This window comes from Pseudopipra pipra, chromosome 3, assembly GCF_036250125.1.
Source record: "Pseudopipra pipra isolate bDixPip1 chromosome 3, bDixPip1.hap1, whole genome shotgun sequence".
Lineage (NCBI taxonomy): Eukaryota > Metazoa > Chordata > Aves > Passeriformes > Pipridae > Pseudopipra > Pseudopipra pipra.
The window spans coordinates 102488107-102512834 of NC_087551.1; the positions used below are offsets into that span (position 1 = coordinate 102488107).

At 40.3% G+C, this 24728-nt stretch overlaps 1 protein-coding gene across 9 annotated transcripts in view; it reads left to right on the forward strand.

Moving 5' to 3' along the window:
- The window catches only part of LPIN1 (lipin 1), a 78972-nt gene that overhangs the window by 17491 nt on the left and 36753 nt on the right, over nt 1-24728 (forward strand). For 6 of the 9 annotated variants that reach the window (XM_064650541.1, XM_064650539.1, XM_064650540.1 and 3 more), the window contains exons 2-3: nt 3693-3749; nt 23543-23743. In XM_064650541.1, coding sequence (XP_064506611.1) covers nt 3702-3749; nt 23543-23743 — 249 coding nt within the window. In that variant the 5' untranslated portion in view covers nt 3693-3701. Of the gene's footprint in view, nt 1-3692; nt 3750-13770; nt 13867-23542; nt 23744-24728 lie in introns of those variants that run through there. The other 3 variants (XM_064650544.1, XM_064650545.1, XM_064650547.1) reach the window with 2 other exon arrangements.

Below are 24728 nucleotides of genomic sequence, written 5' to 3' on the forward strand. Positions count from 1 at the left end.
ACTCAGAGATCATCTAGTCCGTTTCTATGCCTACAGGCAAATTCGGCTATAATTAAAACATTTCTGAAAAATGCGTGTTCAGCCTGCTCTGAAAGATCTCAGCTTCTTCCACCAAGCCATATTAGAGCTTGTGTGGTCCTGTTATCATAAAGTTTTCCTAATGCCTAAATGTTTCCTGTTTTCTTTCATGCTCACTGCGTCTCTATATCTCTCCCAAGGAGACATGGATTACAGCTATTGCCTTTTCATTTTTTCCTTGAAATATTTTTATATAACATGTATTTTTCCCTCCAGTGAGAGTATGAAGTATCTTGCAGATATCAGGCCTGTTACCTCTGAGTCTTCTGTTTTACTTCACCTTCTATCACCTATAATAAATATCTTAATTCTTAAATGTTTCATGTTAAGTTGGGAAAAATACAGCTTGGCTTAATGCTGCCAGACTGGGCAGTATAGGGTCACAAAGACTCTTTTTAGAGGTCAAAAGGCAAATTTAGCTTTGCACCAGAAGTTACAGTTTCCTTATTAATATTATTGAATTTACTCTGACAGTTTAGGGGGATAATATTAATTTTAGTCATCAGGAGAACTGAGCAATAAGGCCTGTGGCATGCCCACGCTCCTGGAAGGAAGAAGGTTCAGGTAGCTCCAGAGGCGATCTGAATCTCTTTGCCACACTGGTGTTAATGAACTAAACAGTGACAGTGCCCATTCTCTGGCTTTGATGCTACTGGTGTAATCTAGACACCTCCATGCTATTAAACTCCATCAGCACCCAAAACCGGTTGGTCCCCTTCAGATGCCTATTGGAAATGCTCTGTGCTCATTCCCAAGCTGGGAGCTGCCAGCTGGCCGTGGCACCCGTGCCAAGGGCTGTTCTTCCAGCAACAGGGCACAGGCCAGAGCGTCCCAGTGACTCCGCCTGTGCCTTGACTCTGATTGTCTTGTACAGGAATAGCACTTGTGTCCTATTTCACTAACTCAAGTGCGAGGTCATCTTTTCCCCACAATAGCTTGTTCTCTAAGGTCAGCAGGGTGCCTACAGAGGCTGGCACAACTGAAGAAAAGATTTAATGCATTGTGTCTGCTTTAAAATAATTTTTGCTCCTGTCAGTTTGCATTTCTAAGCCTACTAAGTAGGAAAAGCAGACAGTTGATTTACAACAGTCACTCTGAAAATGGACAAAATATCATTCAATAAATACTAAATTTTTCCATTAATTACAGGACTGAATGAAAGCTCCTTAGGGTTGTTTTTCAAAAGCGGGCAGGAGCAGCAATTAGAAAACTCTAAAGATCAAATACTAAACTGCAACGCTAACTGTACTTTCAAACTGCTGGCAGGGATCCTGGAGAGTCACGTGGTTGTTGCACCAGTACACAAAGAATGTTTTACAGGCCTGTCTCTGATCACTGTTTTTCAGACGAACTGAATGCACAGGCACTTTCGTACAATTACCAACTCTGTTGCAACACACTGTTGACTTTTCTGCTGATGAAACATACTGTTTTCCTGTGGCGGTTCCTATTATTATGTTTCGGAGATTTATTTTTTGGATCAGGGAACTTAGTTTTTAAGAAAGAAAGAAAAGGAAAGAACGAGTGCACTTAGCTCAGGAGGCCAACTGTATCCTGGACTGCAGCCAAAGCAGCATGGCCAGCAGGTCGAGGAAGGTGTTTCTGTCCTTCTACTCTGCCCTGGTGAGACCCCACCTGGAGTGTGGCTTCTATCTCTGGGGTCCTCAGCACAGGAAAGGTGTGGACCTGTGTGGAGGTTTCATTCCACAAAAATCCAGTCTCCAAGCTTCCCCCACCTACCCACAATTTACCTCAACACCAAAGAGAAACCAAGACAACCTGTTACAGAAGGTCCAGAGGAGGGACACAAAAATGATCAGAGGTCTGGAATACCTGTCCTATAAAGACAGGGTGAGAGAGTTGGAGTTTTTCAGCCTGGAGAAGCTGAGATCCCGGGGGAGATCTTAGGGCACCTTCCAGTAACTAAATGGGCAACAAGGGACGTGGAGAGGGACTTTTTATAAGGGCATGTAGTGACAGGACAAGGTGGAATGCTTTAAACTGAAAGAGGGTAGATTTATATTAGATATCAGAAAGAAGTTTTTTACTATGATGGTGATGAGGCACTGGCACAGGCTGTCTAGAGAAGTTGTGGATGCCCCACCCCTGGAAGTGGTTCAAGGCCAGGTTGGATGGGGCTTTGAGCAAGCTGGTCTCATAAAGCTTATACTCCCCATAGCAGGGGAGTTGGAACTAGATTATCTTTAAGGTCCTTTCCAACCCAACCATTCTATGACAGCTCCGAGACACCCTTAAGAACTGCATCTACTAGAACCGGGTGAATTTATTTCTGTAATGCTTGTTTTTTGGTTTCTGATTGCTCCTTATTTGTAATTGTTTCATTGTCTTAATTCAAATAAAAGAAAGTTCAGAAAAGGAATAATTTCATGCCTTTTCTATTTACTCAGTAAAATTTCATGGAGTTTATTTAGGTTTATTTAGGTTATTTAGGTTTATTTAGGTTATTTAGGTTTAATATAACTTGGGAATGACAGAGAGCAGAATGGGTTGGGTTTTTTCTGGTGAGCATTTGTGTTTGAAAAATTTTGATATCTGCATATGAGGAAATATGAGTATTTTCAGAACACACCACCAGCAAACCTGGTCACATTTGGAAGTTAATTCTTCAAGACAAGAAAGGGAAATCTTTCAAATTATTTTTCATATCATCATCATATTTATTGATCCTGTAGAATTAGTTCTTTCAGTATGAAATTTCACTATGAAATAAAAAGTAGTATAAAATGCAGTACAGAATTTCTCTTCAATAACTTTTCCTTTTATTTTAAACATGTAGCCCTTCATCTCCAACAACACTGGAAGCTTACTCTATTTAGTGGATATTAATTTATTTCAGTGTGTCTTGCAACTGTAGCTTCTTTAAAAATGAAATCATCATTCACTCCTACTTCTGTGCATTCAAAAAGAGGTTGTCACAGTAATTGTGTGCCACCTCAGCTGTGGGGCTCTGTCTCTGGAGGTACAGCCACTCTGCTGAGGCTCTTGTGCTGCCTGTCAGCAGGGCATTGCTCATGGAATAAACTCATGGCTCTGCTATGAGGCTCCTGAGCCCCAGGTTGCTTCAAAGGGGGTGAAGTGTGTTCTTCTTGTCCTACAGAACTTCTTTTCCTATCTTACTTGATATTAGAGGTTTTCCTGTGCCATGAACAGGTCTAAGAATGCTGCATTATGAAAAGACTTTTTTCCTAGGCAGTGGGGTGGAATTACAGCTCTACCTCTGCTCTTTGTATTGGCCATCCCCATACTGCAAAAGGATAAACAGAGACTGTTGTGGTCCCTGCTTCTTCAGAGCTTGCAGGGATCCTCTCCTTCCAAGCTCTCTCCAGCTGATGACACAGATCTTACCAGCAGAGGACTAAATCCTTCTGCAAAACCCCTAAAAACTGAGGCAGAAAGAGAGAACTGAGAAATGTTCTGAGAACAGATAAAGAGTGAGGATGACACAAGGGCAATGTGGCTTACAAAAGAATCACAGGAGAGGTATTCATTAAGAGCAGCTGCATTTCAAGGACCATGATTGAGGCTTGTATACATTAACTTCTCTGTATAGTTAATTAACTGCATTATTTTTCATTATTTTTTGGTTTTTTCAGATTCCGTTGATGAAAGATCCCGGTTGGATTCGAAACGTCTGGACTCGCAATCTAAATGTAGGAATTTAATTGTTCATTTGCTTTTTCAACTCAGTGCCATAAAGCAGGCCTAGCTTGAAGCCCAGTGAGTCCTTGCTAAAACAGGATCAGGCAGTGGTTAACTCTTCCCACTTTCTGGTACCCAGCTTGTTCAAGTATCACCCTTTGGACACTGTGTTACTATATGTCCCCCGTGGTATTACTATTCTTGTTTGGAAAGTTTGAGTGGCTCCGGTGGCCCTCACATGTGGCTGGTACCAGCAGGATAAGGATGGAAACAGCACAAAAGTTTGGAAAGTTGGCACCTGACCTGGGCAATAAGCACAGAATGAGCAAACCTGTGGCAAAGGTGAGAGGCAAAACATGTCCCAAGCCAGGGAAAACATGCCCAGACATCCCTGCTGCTGCTCTCCTGGAAGGCAGAGAGCATATCTATGAGGTGGTGGTCTTGGAACACAGCCATGGATTGACAGAAGAACTACTCAGGAGAAGAAATGAGAGAGGGGGAATGGCACTTTCCACCCCAGTGATAGATCCGCCACTGCTGAATGATTAGCGGAGGAGGGAAAAGGGGCAGATCTGGGGATCAGCCTGATGATTTTCGAAGTGACTCTGGTTTGTATTTCTCAGTGACCTACTCCAGTGATGGTGGAGCAGAGTATTTAGATGCTGACGTGTTTGAAATCATACGCAAGACCATGGCATTTCTACCCAGCATCAAGCAGAGCAATGCAATCATATCCACTGAGCTGAGCTACTGGAGTCACCACACAGCTCTGTGTAGGTTTCACAGGAGATGTATTAGTCTGGGTGGAGTATAATCTTAGCATAGCTATAGTGCTATCTCATGTAAATCCCACTCTGGTGTTTCCAGACAGCCTACACAGTGCAGTGTAGGATATATTCTATGACTTACAGAAGAACCTTCCTGATCCAAGAGCCTGTGGAGAGTAACATGTAGCTCCTCAGTGTGTGGTGGCTGGTTGGTAGAACCTGGCAGCTTCTCGGTTTGGGTGTGGCAGATGTAGGAAGGTATGTCAGCTTCTACAAATTGAAGATCTAACCTTCATGAAGAGTTTGATATTAGCAATGTCACGTAAACTGGACAGGTACAAAAGCCAAACAGGCAGTCTGAAATGAGGACGAGGTTGGTTGCTGTTGTCAGGGTTTGGGTTTGCACATCCAATACTGTAGCTGAGCTTTGCAGACAGAAAGGTACCTTGAAATTCAAAATGCCGGTAAAATGAACAGGGAAGGAACTCCAACTAACAAAGGACAGCATAAAATCTGAAAATTAAACATATGTAAGGCAATATTACAGATGTGATCTTTTCATTCCAAACTTTGGGAACATTCAGATCTGCATTCGGGTGAGATTCTTAACTTTACAAGAACATCTCCCGGCTAACCAAAACATGCCATGTGAACTTGTACTGTAACTTTGAAAGAATTGAGGATAATGCATTCTTCCAGTAAGGCTATACTTTAAGAAGAAGCATGTTATGTTTAATTTGGGAAAAATTTTGTATTCTTCTTTATGTATCAATACTATGTTGTTTGCCCTAAATGTCTCATAATCTAGTACAGAAATACATGAAGAAGAGGAGGAGGAAGAATTTTGTAATGTGGATGTGCCATATTTAAAATGTGCTGCACAGAAAGAAGATCATGGGAAATTTGCAAACCACTAATAATAAAAGAAATCTCATGGGTGTTGCAGACAAAAGATATATTTGCACTAAGCTGGGCCTATGTCTGCTCAGAGAAGATAGCAGTATGAAACAGAAAGTGAGAAACCCACATCAGATTTAATCTGCCAGGGGAAGCAGAATTGCACAGAACAAATTACATCTGACCTGGACAAAGCAGATGAGCAATAAGTATGATCCCAACCCCATGCAAGCAACATGAAAAACATGCAGCGTGAATGAGCTGGGATGTCACCTAGGGCTGCAGGGGAGGGACATCTGATATCACCGGGATGACTGCACAGGGAAGCCTTTCTGTTTGTGCACAAATTGCAGTGTGGGGGTGGGAATGGGGAAAACAGTGTCTGAAGAGTTCAGATCAGAAGTAGACATGTACCTTGACATGACTCTGAACTACCTGTGGGTATGACTTTGTTTTTTATTCTATGAAATAGAATTATTTTCTGACCAGTCCTTTGTCTCTTGTACTATGGCAGAGCTTGATAAAAACACTGCTTGCCTAGTTTGTTCCTAGTCTTGCTATTAAAAGAAAAAATAAATCTTCATCTGTTTGAAACAATGAGCAAGGCCCTTTGCTTATGTAATACAGAGTTCACTGGCTTGAACGGGATTATATTGTTTTGTGTAAACTGAATATCAGGCCTGATACTTTCAGGCTCTAAACTCACTGGGATGGGAATTCTCTTTGTGCCTGACACACTGAACACAATGTCACTGATGTGCAAGTAATAGTAAAACAAGCTTATGTTGCTTTTGCGGGCAGAAGCTGCTAGTTTTGGGAGACTGTGCATAGATTTGTCTGAAGTAGATAAACTGTACAATCAACTGAAATGAGGGTAACAGGAATGGGGCAAAGTCTCTGATGAATTCTCATATTTGCATAATGGAATATGAAAAGCATACAGGCCGCCAGGACAAAAGCTTTCTGTCCCAGGACATGCTAGACCTAATGAAATAGATTTCACTAATTTCACCAAAGTAAATGATTTCCATAGATTTACACAAAATGCTTGTTTTAAGACAAACCTCTGCCTCATTTATGGAACAAGGATGAATAATTTTCACAGTGTGCTAATTCTTGAATGCAGCTATTTTATTGAAATAACTCTGAAACAGAATGTTTAAAAAGAATTCTTGTATGTATGTGCAAGTGCTTGTAAGCTCTTTTCAAACTGTGAGCAGGAATACATGGAGACAGAATTGACCCTCACTGGCATTTATGCAAGGGCAGGATATAGAGAGTTAAATGTAGAGCAGGTGGGGTTGGTAATACATTAATTTACAATATCTTAATACTGGACTAACTAAAATTGTTTCAACTTTCTCAGTTCAACACTGAATTACATTTTCTTATAATGGATCATTGCCTCCTGAAAGTCATTCCAATATATCATAATTTTTGACCATTTTAAGACAGGTGTTTCACTTGCAAAAACTTTTGTGCATTTTAGACTTCAAGACTCTTTTATACTGAAATTTTTATTAGAGTAAAATTCTAATTTTTGCACAGCTTTCATCAAAACAGCAAAAATCAGAAAAAAAAGAGAAATACCTCCTTTCAAATAACAGACTGTAGTTTCTCCATCATCTGAATACCCTTTGTCACAGCAAACCTAAATTTAGTTTTCCAAATAATTATTTTTAGACTGATGGAGATGAAATTCTGCTTAATTTCAGTTCTGAAATAACATTCCTTCCTATGTTCAGGGATTATAGTGCTATAAAACTTCTGGAGAGACTACACTCATTTTGACACTGACCACGTTTTCAGGGAAGGATTTACTACTGAGTTACCAGGGACACTTCTCCCACACATAGAAATTTGAATATGAAACTGACATAAAATAAAGTACCATTTTCATTATTTTTCAAAGTCAATCAAATCTATTAACTATATTAGTACTCCAGATGTAGAAATCATAATAAGCCCAATCCTCAGATAATATCACATAGATATGCATGTCCTTAAAGAAGATGTAATGAATGATAGCAGGTACAAAACGGAAATAAATGACAATGTTCCTGCTTTAATACACCTGACCAGGAGAATGAATTGCTTAGATAAGAGAAAGACTGCACTTAACAACCTTATTTACTGATTATTTGCCCAGGCTTGATGCAAATAATTAAAGAGAATTTATTGTCCTGTGACTACATGTGCAGCATTTAATTGTGTGCCTCAGGATTTTCACACAATCTTGAGTATTAACTGTATATGCAACAATATATTTTTAAGAACAAACCAGCCCATAACAATAAGATTAAGTCAGCTTTGACGGCAAGTAAGACTGAAAAGATTATTTGCTTGAGCAAAATATACTTTTAAACATTGTCATTGTTCCATATAGCTCAATTTTTGCATGAAAAATATTATGGCAAGCATTCAAAGGATGTTTGTACTTTAAATTCAGAACAAGCACAGTCCTTGGCATAAATCACAATCACTAAAATCCCCAATAATGGAATTACAAGGAAAGTGCTTCTAAGACAGATTATCCCAAAACAGTATCTCACCTCTCCCCCTGAATCACCCAGTACTGAGTCTAGAGGTTAAAGATCAGAGAGATTTGAAATCCGTGCTGCCAGATTAAGGTGTCCTCAGAGCTTGACACACAAGAAGGAATGAGCAGACAGTGTGGAAATGCCTTAGGGCAGGAGCTCATGAACAGAGCTGCACCCTTGTGCCTGCCTCGCTATTACAGACAGCCTGGTGGGGGGAAAGCAGGGGCCCTTCAAGCAGAGGCACAGGACCTGCACCTGCTGCACAGGGCGAATTGGGAAAATTACCCTTTTAAATGTTACACACAGCCATTTGAAAAAAAAAATGCTGTAACGTGGTTACATTCTACCACTTCAAATATTCAAGAAAACTGAGTATAAGTGGGGGAGGGGGAGGAAAGAAAAGTAGCAATGGGTCGCATTATCTCACTTTATTTCAGCATCTGTCACAAGACAGGGCTGAAGAGGGGAACTTCCAGGCAATGCCTGCAGAGACCTTCCCTGTCAGCTCCAGAGTCTGCCTCTCCTCCTGGCAGCCTGCTCACAATCCTCCATCTGCCTCTTTCTTGAGGGGAGATTAAACCCTTTTCATCCAGTTTATATGACAGCCAGAACTAACGACAGTACCTGAGATAGCGCAGAATTATTCAACTTCAAAGCCAAGCCAACCTGCTTCTTGTAACCACAAGCCAGGGACAGAGTGCCCCTTCATTCATCAGGAGCCACACAGCACAACCCCTTCTATACCCTGGTCTGCACAGAAGTGAAGAATTTTTCTGTCACAGCAAGAAGCACCAAATATTGCTACCTTTATTGTAAAACTCATTTTAGATACTCCACTCCCTCAGTGGAGTTATAGAATGAACTTCAAGCTGAGCTATATTAGCACTTAATGCTTAGTCCATCAGAACAAAAAGCTTTACATAAAATATCTATTTATTTTCTCATTATCATGGCTGTAGCTGTTACATCTTTTCCAGCTACAGTTTGCAAAGTAAGGAGGTAACAACATAGTGAACGAATCAAGGTGTGCTGCTCTCCAGTCTCTGAGCAATAACTTTCAGAAACGTTTGCAAGGATAATTTCATATTGGTAGGCAGTCTGATGTAGAAATTGCAGACGCAAGCCTGAGAGAAAAGCAATAAACCTCTCAACAGAAGCAGATGGTTTCCAAATTTCTTTTTCCTCTTCAGGATTAGGATTGCTGTTGTAGTTTGCAAGAGTTGCAGGAACAGTAAAGTAAAGATTAAACCCTGGGAAGCAGACCGGCTTTGTTTGAAGTTCTCAAAGTATGGTTTGTACTGTTTTGTTCTAAACAAATAATACCGATGATTTTGATTTGATGTGCTTTGAAAACAGTATTCTGGGCAAAATCTTTGCTGGTCATGCATTGATATACTGGACTGATGAAAATCTAGCTTTGGAGCTGGAAAGCATTTCTGTCCACAATAGGATGGAGGGGATTTCCAAGGAGTTGAGCATGATCTCTTATTTCTTGTACACGTGTGCACTTAGACAACAGTATTTTGCCTGAGCTACAGGTCTGTGTTTGAACAAGCATATGCAGGAATTGTGGTCTTTGGCTGAAGAAAGAACATGTTGATGATTTCACTGTTATATCCTTAATCTCATACACCATGATTGCTTTGCTTTATCAGGTCTCAAGTTTTTCTAAGCTTTTTAAGATTATATTTAGAGAGATTATCCATGGCTATTTACAGATTTGGAGCTAAATTACTTTCTGATGAGATTGGACTGGTACAAGTGTACGTCCAGAAAGGTTGATAAATTTAACCTCTCTTGTGCCTAATTTAAATATTCCTACACTCTTTTGCTTTGATGATGTTTGGGTCATAGAAGTCAATAGAAGCCTCTGTTTCTCAGGAGCCAAGTATTTTGTAGCAGAGAAATGAGTTTTGACTGGGGAAAGAGCTGCTAGAATATAAAGGAAGCATTGAGGTTTTCATGTTTTTGCATGGCTGGATGTGGATCTAGAGGAAAAAGAAAGGCTCTTTTGAGAACTTTCATCATCATGACTTGTTATATTCCGAGAAGGAAAAAAAATCCCCAAACTTGTCTGGTGGTTCATTTGCTACAGATCCTTTTTTTGGGCTGTATTTTCAGTGAGGGGGAGGAAAGGGTGTATCTGTCATAAAACCAAGTCCAAAAAACTTGTTTCAAAATCAAGTTCAGTTATGCAATGCACGCCCTGATGGCATGAGAGCTGTTATCATTACAGATGAGCATTTTGGCACATAACCAGTGCCTTCTGCCCTGCCTCTAATTCCACCTGCAACAGTTCCTGGAAAATTACAATCCCACATTTGACCATTTGACATAATAAGCCTCTCAGTTTTGCTTTTCACCGGTCACTCCCCTGCCTCATCATTGGCTTACACTTTATACTACTTCTGGTGACATCACAGTTGTCCTGAGAACGATGTCATCATCTCATCTCTTAACACAGAGGTCAAAGAAGAAAGATATTCAAGCACCTGATACTGAAACAGTTGGAACAGTTGATCCCATGAATAGAGACAAAGCAAAACCAGCAGGACAGTCAAAACTGGCAGCAAGTTAAATTCAAGGAGGGGCCAAATGTTTTAGAAATATCTGCAACTAAATAACACCTAACTATACTTTTTAAAAAAATTTCTCAAATCAATCAAGTGCTAAGAGGTAGATAAAATGTCAGTATTTAATGAAGTACTAGATAATTGGATTTGAAAGGAAAAGAAAAATGAAGGGGGAAAAAAAGTGAACCAGATAGAGAATTCAATAAATTATCACAGGTAACTGTAGGTACCATATAAAAATATCTACTTATGTTAGGAGAACAATCCCTTGGTTAGGATTGTGGGACATTTAATTGGATAATTACACAGTCAGAGTCAAACTGCTTTTTTATGTTTACACTGGAATAAAACTAGATCAACTATTAATTTACAATGCCTGAGCTACTCTGAGTTTATTGCTAATACAAAGAATGTCAGCACCAGACCCCTGAGCTATGTTTGCTTATGAGTTCATTATAAATTAAAAGCTAAAAGTTCAAGTTTTTATTTACTGAATAATTTTTACCAGCACAGTGGGCATGCAGTCGTTCATGACCCAGGTACTGTGTGCCTGAACATCAACTCTGATTTTATTGGGGGAAAAGCCAGACATTACTGCTAATGCACAATGGTTTGAGTGGTTATTTTGCTCTCTGGTAACATACTTGCTAGAAAAATCTAGTGTCCCAAGTAAGAATGGAAGGCCTTTTTTCCCTTGCATGAACTTATGCAGTGTTCTCTAGGAATCTGTTCTTGAGTATTATTAAATTCTTCTGTGCTTGTAGATTTTTTTATAAATTGAGGTTTATTAATTTACAGAAGACTACACAGCTCAACTTTCTTCTTACTTCTATTTTCATAGTAAATATGTGCCTACATCATAGGCTAGAACTCCACTGTGCCAGAACTATACAAACACAGAGTAAATACATAACCTATAAGCTCTTTGGGACAGGAATCAAGAATTAGTTAATAATGAATGCATATAAGTTGACCACCAAAGGAATGGAAAGAAAAACTTACATGAGCATGTCCTTCAAAATTTTGTGAACAGTTTTAGATCAAACCCTGAGATACAAGTATGTTTTGACTAACACAATGCTTCCAGAAAGAAACCTGTCAAGGGGGAAGCATTACAGGAAGAAAACAGTAACCATTCAGAACTTTATAATTCCCGAGTGTGTTTTGGAAATGATACCACCAGGGACTTTCCTCTTGCAAGGGCAGAGCATGCCTCCTGACCATACTCCCTCTGCCAAGTAGTCTCTGGGTAACTCCAGAATATTTTTTAGGAACCACCCCTGACAATACTGTCCTCCAAACTCTGTATTGGGCTGAGTCAAAATCACAGCCATGACCATGCTAAGGCTTGGACAATATCAAAGATTATGTATTAGTGCTTGGTACTCCAGATAGATGTAACTGTGGAGAACAGTTATGAGCTAAAGTGCAGCACAAGTAAAGACTTCAGAATCATTTGGCAGAGATTGTTCCAGGGAAGTAATCTGAGGAACACTGCTCTGCACACTGGTCACACCATCAATAAGAACAGAGTAAAAAAGCACAGAAGGATGAAGATAGTCTCTTGTTGTTAACTGAAGCTCAGTGTTGCTCTGCAAGCATTTGGCACTTCCCACAGCTTCTTGTGTGTATCATGGCTGTATTTCCATGATCTCACACGTGTAACCATAAAAAATGTAGAGTATTATTCTGTGGGTTATTTTACATCAAGCAGCACGTGGTTGGACATGATAAGTAGCTATAAACACAGTATAGAACTTCCATAACTGAGGCTGTAGCTTCTGGATTTCTGAAAGAAGCAAGAAGGGTGGGTGTTATTGAGACTGTGGAAAGACAGTGGTTTTGATTCAGTGTGTTATGATCACATTTTGATTTTAGTACAGTAGTGAAAGACCATACTAGACCAATATATTAGAGCAGTCCTCCCACCTAACATGGATGGTGATGGCTGGAGGTTACCATCCTCTCAGAGGGAATACAATATGGGATCACAGTCCACACAAAAGTGGTGGGCACTGGCCAGGATCCACAGCCAACACAGATAGAGCTCCTTGTATTAATATCAGGGATGGGATTATTTACCAGCATTCCTCATTGTCTACTGACTGCCCACTGACAAGGAATTAGATATGATATGCCTGGGTAATGAAACTGCAGGTATTTCTGGGCTCAGTTGTGTATTATTTTCTCTTTGAGATTAAGCATAGACCCTTGTGTCCGGGTAGAAACCATCTTCACTGACTTTTGTGTTCCAAAACTGAAGTAAACTCATTAGTGTAGCTGTGCAAGTCGGAATGGAGGAGAACAAGAGGCAGGGATTGGAGTCTGTGAGTGTGCACCAGGCCCCATCACCCAGCAACTCCATCGTGGCTGTGAACTGCACAAAGACTGGCCAACATAGACACAGAGCTAATAGAGCTACAGCAGGAAGATGTGTCACAGAAAACAAATCTGAAGGATTATGACTGGGTGATGTACACTGGGATTGTTTTACAGTGTAACTGGAAAGTTAACAGAAAATGGAAGGTTTAAGCGTTAATTACTTGACAGGGAACTCTTCCTAGGCTTCAGCTGCACGCACATTTTGGGGACTAGAATATGCAGATCCATGAAATCCCATTCTCAAAAACTTGTTTTCAGGCCTAAAATTAGCAGGGTGCTTCAACTAATGAATTTTGTTCCATTTATATATACATATATGTATTTTTTTCTTTGTTCTCTTTTTTGTGTGTTACTCAGTTTACTTCTCATTTGTTTTGCACATAGCACCACCCTCTCCTGCCTTCAGTAAACAGACTTCAAAGAGCCTGGAAGATTCCTTCATCGGGTCATTTTTAACACGGACACCCACTTCCCTATTTAGATGTGTAAGGCTGCTCTCAGTGTAGAAGGAGGTTACGATACGGTTTAAATGGAAGGGAACCACTATCTGGTGGCAAAACTTTATTTAATCGCATTTATTTACAGCGATAAAGCGCGTGAGGCTTAAAGACGGGCTCCCAAAGGCTGGGCTTTGGCAGCTCAAACTTGCCCCGGCGCCCGTCACGGGTCAGGCTGGGCTGACCGATTCCCTCTTCCGCTGTCCGCTTCTCCCATCACAAACCCGGGGATCACATCACCCTCACATCACCCCACCCCACCGCACCGCCCCCCGCGATGGCGCGGCCACCGCTCATCCCCTCCCCGCGGCTGCTGCGGCAGCTCCGTCGCGGCGGGGCCCGCGCTCCGCCCCCCCCCGGCACCGCGGCCCCGCCTCCGGGGCGGCACCGCCGGGCCCGGCGCGTCCCCGCGGCCGCGGCGGCCACAGAGGCGGCGGTGAGCGGGGCCTGCGGGAGCCGGCCCGGGGCACAGGTGGGTGCCGGGGCTCGGGCAGGGAGGCCCTTCCTTCCTCCGGCTGCCCCCGGGCGGGGAAAGCGAGGCCGGGATGCCCCGCCGGGCGTTGTTGCGGCTGGAGGCAGCGGGTCCGTCGGCCTGGGCATCCTGCCGGCCCTGGCGGGGCTTCGGGCTGCCCGCGCCCCCTGCCCTCTCCCCTGCCCGCGCCCCCTGCCCTCTCCCCTGCCCGCGCCCCCTGCCCTCTCCCCTGCCCGCGCCCCCTGCCCTCTCCCCTGCCCTTCCCCTTGCCCTCTCCCCTGCCCTTCCCCTTGCCCGCAGTCCCTGCCTTCCCTTGCCGCACAGCCCGGCTCTGGCAGTGACAGCGAGCGCCGGGGTTGTTGAGCGCATCGTGGCTGGACAGTGCTTTGTGCAGGGGGCGAGAGGGAAGATCCGATGCTTGCCAGGTTTACCCTCGGGAAAGGCGTCCGGCGCGGGGGTGTTGGTTTGGGGTGTGAGCTGGTGGATGTCAGTGCCCCTCTGTGTGGTGCTGCTGCTGCTTTCCCTTTCACATTCGGGATTATATTTTTTTGCCTCCCTTTGGCTGGCAGCTGCTGATGCAAATCTCTGCATTAGTGCCACTGCTTCACTAATACTTTCCCTGAGCTGGAATAATGAAAGCGGTAATAGGACAGAGGGATTTAATGACGTAGCAGAGCCTGCCTGGCAGCGGTGCAATAGCTACATATGAATATGAACTTTCAGATATTTTGTATTTCTTTTATATGGGCCCCTTTTCCCTCTTCCTCCACCCCTGCCCCAATACTTGTTACTTTTTCTATTGATTAGGCTATCTCCCCTACCTTCAAGAAGCAAAACTAAAAGGAAATGTATCTTGTGAAGGGAGGGGAAGGAGACAAAACCCTTCAATATTTTTGTTGTCCCTCTAATTTGGTGCATAGTCTGGGGGGGTGTTAGGGAGTTGTTTATTTTCTGGATAGCTTTATCTGTATCTCTGCTGTCCTAGGAAACAGATACTGGCAAATGCTTAGTGTACATACATAACATTGTGCTGTCATCATTGTATTGTTAGAAGTTGGATGAATGAATTCCTATTACAGTAAAATGAGCCTACTTCCATGAAGAGAGATGGAGAAAAAGTGGGGAGACAGTGAAGGAGATAAGAGGGGAAACAACATAATTGTTATAATTTTAAGCATAAAGCCATGAAAATAGCTAAATTAGCTTTTAATGGTTTTAGATACTTTCTGCTTTTCTGATAGCCTGCTTTTCTGATAGCCCCAAATCTGGGTAGCCCCTGATAATATTTGTTTACCTTATGTAGTAGGGCTTGTTTGTAAGGAGTTGGGCAAGTTTTAGTCTTTGGCCCTTTTCCATAGTTGAAGATGTGCAGGTGCACATTTGTTTATCTGTGAACATATACATACAGTTGAAATACAGTAAGAGTTTACTTTAAACTCTAAAAATGTGGAAAATATAAAATTAGAGCCTAACAAACAAATTTGTTTTCCAGTCCTGCTGAAAGAAAGGATGCCAAGTCACATGAGATGTCAGTATAGAGTAGAGCTACTGCTGTTTTTCCATTATGATTTGTGTTCCCTCTCTGACATCAGAACAGTAGCACAGGGCAGCACTGTACATGACCTACCATCTATCCTCCAACTATTTCAAAAGTTCTCATTTTCAGGCATCAGTTTGTACTTTTCAATTGTTTGTAAAGTTTGCACCTCTTTATGCAGGGTCAGTCCAAAGGGGTCTCAGCCTTTCTGTACGTTCCTTCAAAGTGTCTCCATGAGGAGGGAAGCACTGTACAGGTGGGGAGCTGAGGTACACAGAGATGAAGGGAAATGAGGAAAGTCTCCTAGGAAACCTCAGGGAAAGGAGGAGGCAAGTCTTGAGGTATGATTTCAGAACTGCCTGAAAAGTCAGTAGAGATGTCCTTTTTACTGCGCAACACTGACTCTTAGTTTCTCTCTTTAGTTGGTAGTAGCAATTGTATGGGTATGTGGTGAGTCAGATCACCCTGTTGATCCAGCTAGAAGTTATTTTAAAATAATAAAATATGAAATTTAAAATTTAAAATATAAAATTTAAATACTTATTTTGAAACTGGTTTTAGTGATGTTAGTTTTCAGTGCTGAGACAAGGGCAAGATTTAGGGGAGTGGGGAATGTACATTTGGGAGGTTGGTGTGGGGACTGTGGTTGTACACTTCAACTGACCCTGAAATAATTCTCCTGGACTCTTGGTTACCAGTCTGATACCCTGACTGTGGGGCTATTGGCCAGTCCTCCATTTGTTTGAAAATGAGGATTCATTACAGACAAGTTTTGAGTCTTTGGTTTGAATTTTTGATTTCACCTGCTCTCAAGAAAATAATCGGCCTTTTACAGAAACTTTGTGAAGTATTGCACCAAGTAAAGTCTCAACTATTTGAATATCAGAACCAAATGAATAGTCATCTCAAAGTCAAAGTCCTCTTCTTTGAGTGAGTGTGAGTGGTGGTATTTTGGAGGGACCAGCAGCTTGGAAGATAAGTTTGACATTTGATCCATTTGACTCTCTGGCTGCTGTGAGAAGTCACAGTTTTTGGCACTGGCCTTGGCTAACTTGTAGTGGAAGTCAAATAGTTCCTAACATCTTAATCTCAATCCTAAAATATTTCTGGAGATTTGGCTGGTAGAGAAATCACAATGCTCTTACTTTGTTTTAGAGCCAGCCACATGCCGAATTTTGCTTTCTGATGTGGGACGTACAAGTGAATTGCACCTGTCTCCTGATTGACCAGACTTATTGTCATATCACCTGCAGGAATGTGGTCTGTCCCATGCAGCTGTGACTGTGGGGAAGTCTGGAACAAATGTGCTTATAATCAGACTTGGACAGAGTTTGCACTCCTATTTACAGAACAACCAGTGCCACGCTGCTCAGCAGAGTGCTCTGGAGTTCTCCCTCAGCTACTTGTCCAAATCAGGGTCATGGCTACTTATGGCTCCCTTTCAGGTCATGTGTCCAGGTTTCCTTTCCCAGGAAAAAGGAATATGCAAGGAGAGTGCTTGTCTATGTCTCACTTGATTGAGCTTGTCATACTACGGTTGATATACAACCACAATGAGATACCTGCTTAAAATCAATGGGAGTTACACACCCTCTGAGATATAAGCCTTAATAACTTGCTAAAAACTACGTAGAAATCTTGTAGGAAAGTAGAGCCCTAAACTGAGGGCTCCCAAAGTCCTGTACCATGTCTGCATGGCTCCTCTAGAGAAAGTAAATTCAGGTTCTGACTTTGCTCTGAGAAGTGCACAACTTTGGTGTGGAATTTACTCAAAAAAAGTACGATCAGAATTCATGGCAGTGACCTTGGGTTTGATTGATGTGGGAGCTAACAAATAGTTAAGACAAAAGCTTTCAGAAGTTCTTAATGATTTTCAGTTTCCAACCTGAAATTATTATTTAAAATATAAAGAGATTTTAATGTGACAATCACACAGCTTTAGTGACTGTACAATGTGTACTTACTAATAAACAAAAGTACCTCTTTTAAAAATAATAGAATGATAGTTATTATGAGCTTTTGTCTTTAAGAAGTCACTGTTACTATGCTTGGGGTACAGACTTGAAGGGCTAAGCTTAATTTTAAAAAAATCATCTAGGGAATCTTCATCTAAAATATTTCTTTCTCTCCCCTACATGTTTGTCATAAATCTTTTTTAAACATAACCTCTGAAACTGTTTTCAATATGGTGAAGACTTAAGTCAGTAGTAAAATTCCATTAATTACAGTAGAGGGAGTTGATGTTCAGTACTAAATTGCTTCAGAGTCAAGAAAATAAATGTTTGATATGCAGTAAAAGAGTGGCAATGAGCACTGACTTTGAATAATGTCACTTTTTTTTTTCTTTTTTTTCTGGTAAATGTGGAATAATTCTCTTGAAAGGACCACAGTCTGATTCCCAAATATAGTCTGGTCTCTCTCAAGCTTTACATCTTTAAAACAGAAGCCAAGGGCAGATCAGGTTTATAAAATTGTCATAGTTTCAGTGTTAGCAGCAGAGTTGCAATAATGTATTTTAAGTGAACACTGGCTCATCAATTTTTGTCTCCCTTTCATAATCTCACAAGTTATATGGAAGTTCTTAGGAGAAAGGTTGTTTTGTTTTGTGCTTATGTCCACCACTTCAGTTGTGGACCAAGGTCTCATCATCACATCAGGTATTAAAAGTGTAACTGTCTATATGTGTTGTTTTTCCTTGTGCTAAGTGTTTGGTTTGTGTTTTGTTTACCATTGCTGCAAATTTTTCTCTTCTGGCCTACAAAGCCAATGCAAAGTCATAACTGTAGAACCTGAGTAAAGGGACAGAAAGGGACCTAAATGTTACATCCCTCCTACTGAATGAAATGATGCCAAAGTCCGTTCTGGGTGGCCAGACCAGCTAGCACCATCTCCTTACATCTGTTCTGTAAAGCTCTCTTAACCTCTAGAAGAAGGTGACTACTTATGAACTGGCCCTGGGAGTAGTCCACAGTCCATCATCTCTCATTAGTTGTGCCTGGGAATTGTTGGGAGAGTGTTTATTGGCCTGTGCCTAAAAGGTACCAGAAGCAGATTTTGAAATTTAAATAGATTCAGTTGAGATGTCCAGATTGTAGTGGTCAGCTCTGTGATGGGATATGGTTTGGTTTACTGTTTTGGTCACAGGAACAGCAACATCTTTCCGAAAGATTACAGTTGCCTGTTCTTAAACCAGTCCTAGTAGATATTTGGCCTTCTCAAAATTTTCTGCATTGGAAATTCCATATCTTCCAGGGGAAGCTTGCTCCAGTTTTTAGTTAGCCTTGCAGCATGCTACCTAAATCAAGTGTCTGACATTAGAACATGTTGAATAGCACTTGTATCCCTTAGTAATTTGGATGTGTGTGGATATCTAATCTCTTATTCATTATGTTGTGGCACCTGAGGAGACAGTGGGTATTGCAAAGGGAAAAAAGGCCTTTAGTTCCTATGACTTTAGGTATTTTACTTTTTGAAAAGAAAAGAAAAAAAAATGAAAAGGTATGGGCGAGAGTTGAGCTGTAAAAAAACCCCCAAACAATCAAAATTGGGCCACAAAGAGCACAATTACTGACTTTTCCAGTGGAATTAGGACAGTCTAGTATACCTGTATGAAAGAAGTGGATTATCGAGATGGCAATGCATTTGATCTTACTGTGGCATGTAGTAGAGCAGGACTTTAAAGAATTAACTTTGCTAGGTCAATCTTTTCTAAGTGAATAAATCAATTAAGTAATAAGGGACATACTTAGCTATTTATTTTTGACTTATTTTTCCACATGATGATAAATTCTGAAAAATGACTGCTGTCTTTAGCAATCAAAAGAGTTGGAAATTTTCTAAGCTTCCTGGTAGATGATGCTAGTTAAATTTACATTAAAAATTGTACTTTTAATTTTATAATAGATGCATTATTTAGAGTTGTGAAATATCTTCTGGCAAAGAATAAAACTCAAGCCATTTGAAAATCCTGACAGAAACAGTACAGACTGTTCTCTCTTGCTGCAAGTTTGGATCAAAAGAATTCTGAATTTTCCCAGCACGAAAAAAATATTCTATGCTATGTCCACTAGCATGGTATGAGAACAAGAGTTTTACTAAGTTGAGTATAATTAGACAGGCACAGGGGCTTTAGCCCATGACGTAAATTCATGTTTATTGCTGAAGTTGCTGCTGCCTGGTCAGTAAGTGAAAGACTTCTTGGAGTGGCCAGAGTGAAGTGTTGCTCCAAAACCACATGCAGTCTCTCTGGGGTTTGAGGAATGTTGGTTTCCTGGAGTGCTGACATAGTATGGACTGACTTTAGGTTTGGAGTATAAACTTACAAACCTCAGACTCCAAACAATCTCAGCTTTGATTGGCATGTATAAAAGTTAGAATAAGGGGCCTACATCCATCAGAGTCTAACTTCTGAACTCTCCCCCATTTTAACTACAGCGTCTTTTATTCCTTACATTTGAAATATAAACCATTTTTGTCAGGAAATGGGGTTTATGTGATTAGTCTCCTAGTCTGTCTCTTAGTTCTACAATGATTTTGTTGCACGTCAGGTTCAGCCCAGCTTCAAAGGAGTGTCCATCACCAGCAGTTTGAATGTGACACTTTCTTTATAAGGGATAGGAGATTTCCACTGTATGGAAGCAAGATGTACTGTGCCAGTTGTCCTGGTCAGAGCTTGAGGATGGTGCCTAACTTTTTTAATTTGTGAGTATAAAAATAATCTCTGTGTCCTAAGATAGGGCAGGCAGTGCAGCTAAGATTTGTTTTGAACAAGAATATTTGCAAAATTCTCTGTTTATGATTTTAGGAGCCCTGCTGGTGTAACTTGTTAAGGGGATGCATCAGTCCTCATATTTGGATTGTCTGACCATAACTCTCCAAATAGTGGGGTGTATATACTGTCCCAGGAGCTCCTTCCCTCCCATGGAAGTTGTGGCTGTTTTACACCTAGAAATTTTGTTACTTCAGCAAACCAATCATTAATTGGGGTGAACTATACAGTGTAATTTTGAGCCTAATTGTAGCCATTGTTAAATTTAGTCTCAGCTCAATGAGAAATGTGTTTCTTATTGCGCTTTAGGCTGGAAAAATCCTCAGTAGAAACTGAAATATTTTTCCACAGCACAGGGGTAATTTTAAAAGTTTCCTTACATCTGTCACCCTGGAGGCTCACTTCTGAACTGAAGTGTGTGCCTGTGTGGTGCCATCTTGTTAAAAAGTTTAGATGGTGGCCACCAAGATAATTAGGAGACTAAGAACTTTTGACTTAAAAGAAGAGGTGGAGAAAGCTAGTTTTGTTTAGTCTTCAGACTATTTGGTTTCTTGTTAGGGGGTATAGAGGAAACAGCTGGAATATTAGGAGGTGCACAGTTATAGGACAAGAGGCAACAGCACAAGTTGCAACAAGGGAAATTCAAATTAGGTATTGGGAAGAAAATTTTCTCTGTGAGGACAGGCAAACATAGGAACAGGAGTGCAGGAAGGCTGAAAAATCTCTGTCCTTGAAGACATTGAGAACTGAGCTGGACCAAGATTGTGGGCTGTGTGGTCCAAGTTATCCCTGCTTCCAGACAGTTCTTTGGACCAGATGACCTTTAGAAATCTGTTCCAACCTGTTGTTCTGTGACACAACAGAGAGTGTGGCCTGATTTTCAAGTGCCATTCCCTATGAAAGAGCAGTCAGGAAAGCATGTTTGTAATGTATAATAGGAGCCCAAAAGTGCTAATACCAGTTCAGTGCAGCAAAACTAAATATAATTGTCATGAAATTTTTATCTGTTGGCTTTTCAGTAGGTGGTACTTTCTAGGTGCCTGAATTGAGGGCTATGCAGAAAGGCTTCTCCAAACAGTATTTAGGGATTATTCTTCCATTAGTTAACATCTGTCCTGGTTTTGGCTGGGATACAATTAATTTTCTTCCTCTTAGATGGTACAGTTTGGGATTTTGGATGAGAATAATGTTGGTAACACACTGATGGTTTAGGTGTTGCTGACCAGTGCTTACACTATGCCAAGGACTTTTCAGTGTCTCATGCCCTACCAGTGAGAAGGCTGGAGGGGCAGAAGAAGTTGTGAGGAGACATGGCCAGGACTGCTGATCCCAACTGACCAAAGGTATATTCTATACCATGTACTGTCATGCCCAGAATATAAACTGGGGGAAAATTGGTCATGAGCTGTACTGGCTGTACTGGCTGAGCATCAGTCTGCGAGTGGTAAGCAGTTGCATTGTGCATCACTTGTTTTGTATATTGAAATTATTTTCTTCTTATTATTATTACCATTATTTATTACATTATTATTATTATATAATTTATTATGGTAATGATTATTATTTTCTTTCTTTTCTGTCCCATTAAACTGTCTTTATTTTAGCCATGAATTTTATCATTTTCACTATTCTGATTCTTCCTCCCATCCTGCTTGGGGTGGGGAGTTGGTTGTGAGTGAGTGGCTTTGTGGTGGTTGGTTGCTGACTGGAGTTAAACCATGACAACATCTTGTATAGTAAATACTTAAAAAAACCCATGTGTGATTTTTCAAGTTAATGCCTAATTTTAATCTTAAGCTTTTTGTAATTCAGCCCCCCAGTTGTCAGATGGGGAGACCATAATTGCTCTTCAGGGGCAATGTAGTGATGGCTATCATAAATAATTCTTCCTTCAGAGCGTGCGTGGTTTGTGTCCTAATACCCATGTATTAAAATAGAAACAGAGAAGAAAGTAAAGCCTCAGTCCATCCTAGGTTTTTTTTGAAAAAAACACAGGTGAACATTAATTAAATAGAACAGCAATGCATGAAGAGACTTGCCTTAATTAAAGCATTTCCTAACTTTCTGATTTTTTACTGTAATGCTTTCCTTGTATTCTTTAAATAGTTTTTTGTTCATAACTGTAAATAACAGTTAAAATTTGGAGCCATTTTTAAATCTCATACATCTTTTTGCTATTTATGAAAGAACACAGCTGAAAGAGTCTCTATTGTAGCAGATGCTGCTGCTGCACAGTGACTGTCTCAGACTCTGAGCTCAATTCTGTTATTGTCACCATCAGTGGGAGTTTTAGCATTATCCATCGTGCAAGTGTCTCTTTTAATAATGTCCAGGTGATGTAGTACAGCCTACCAAAGAACTTGTGTGTAAGTCTTGTGCTCTGTACTGAGTGTGCAAGGACTTCGCAGAAACCAATGCCTTGGAATCTGCAAGAGGTGTTGGAAAAATAATGAAAACAATAGACACTGGAAGTCCTTAAAATCTGTACTGTTCAGAATGGTATCTGCTTAAATTCACTTATATTTTGAGAGCCCTTAAAAGTCTTTTTTATCATATAAATATGTCTATGCTGTCATGTCTTGGGGGCTAAATGTATTAAATAGGATGTTCATTAGCAGAGTAGAAGCAGCAAGCTAAGTGCTAAATACTAAACACTAAAGAAATCCAGGAGCAGGAGAAATAAAGCCAATAACTTCAGCCATCAACACGTCTGATTTCTAATAAAACTGCTGATACTAAAAGGGTGTTTGAAACAAGAACAGTGAAGTTGCATTAGGAAGTAGTCCAATGTTCAAACACTCTGGATTGAAGGTTGCTTGTCCAACCTTAATGCATATCTATTGTCTGTATGCATTATAATAATCTTCAAATAGGAGAAATCCCTGTAAAGTGGGAAAATAGTCTTTGACTTCAGTGCAGTGGAAAATTGGATCTGCTTAAAACCATTCACTTGTCCTGCCCTTAAAAGCCTGTGGAAATAATGAGAAAAGTATATTTGATGTTGATGGCACAATAAATGATAGGAGATGTTATTCTGGAAGTAATGCTTCTCTCTTCAGAGATAATTGGAGATATTTAAGAGTTTTAGAGTCTAAAGTCTGACAGTGGTTTTGTAGGCAACTGATTTTAATGAACTTTTGAAGTTGTTACAATTTGCTGACTTACAAGATCTCATTTGCTTTTTTCTTTTAAAAGCTCTTTACAAACATGCATCAGCTGTAAATAAATCAGGTGGGAAATCCTGATTCTGTGTAAAATTGTTAATTTGTGAAAGAGGAGAATACCCTACTGCTAGATTCTCCATCTCTCGAATATCTCTAAAATACAAATCAGGGATCAGAATCTAATTTGTTCTGTCTTTTGCCTTTCAGGTCCAAACCATGAATTACGTTGGACAGTTAGCAGGGCAAGTATTTGTAACTGTGAAGGAGCTCTATAAGGGACTGAACCCAGCCACATTGTCGGGATGTATAGATATAATTGTTGTACGTCAGCCAGATGGAAACCTTCAGTGTTCCCCTTTCCATGTTCGCTTTGGGAAAATGGGAGTTCTACGTTCTAGGGAGAAAGTGGTAAGAAAATTGAGAATTTGTGTATATTTTGTTCGTGAGTTATCTCTAATAGCATGAAGGTTACTGAATGTGCTGTGGTCTGCTAATCGAGGTTTTCTTTAGACACGCCTGAATTAAGGTAGGGTTCAATTAAAATGGTTGTTACTAATTCTTGCATTTCAGAGCATAATTTATGAGATATTGGCTATAACAAAAACCAAAAAAAGCCATGAAATCTGTAATGTTTATTTTCAAAAAGCAAAATTTTGAATGTGCTAATTTGAGCCTATACTAGATTCTATTAGTGACTGTGTATTAAAACCCATTTCTTTGACATGTTCAATGATAATTACACAAAAGGAGGTATTAGTAAAGTAATATTTTCAGATAATAGAATGTTGAGGTTAATTGAAGCTAGAAAAAGCAGTGAGGACCTTGAAATAAATATAACCAGGCTGAATGACATGGCAATATTATATCAGATATGAAGTTACCATTGAGTAATGCATGGCAGATTATTTTAGGAAATAATTTGTAACTACATGCAGTCTAGGTTCTAATGTAGCCATAATTGTTCAGCAGAAAGATTCTAAAGTCAACCTGGATATTGTTCAATTCTTACATGGATCAGAAAGAAATTCCAATATTTAGGATGGGTAAAAGTTGAAAATGTAGCTGTGCAATACTGTGTCCTGAAATACAACATAAATGTAGACTTGTCCAAATTTCCAAAAAATTTACAATGGAGTTGGTGGCAAGAACATTTATAGGCAAAGAGAGAGAAGAAATGGGGATAATTAAGGCTGTACAGTGATGTGATAAATGTGTGGAAGAAATAGACACATGAATTGAATGTAAAATGATTTTTCTTATTTTTACTTCTCATAGTGTGCAGAGAAGTCTGTTTAATGAATTTGAAAGACAGCTTATTAAGAATTTGCATTTGGAAGTACTTCTTGCACAATTCAAAATTAGGTGATGAATTAAAAGACCAAACAGATTTGTG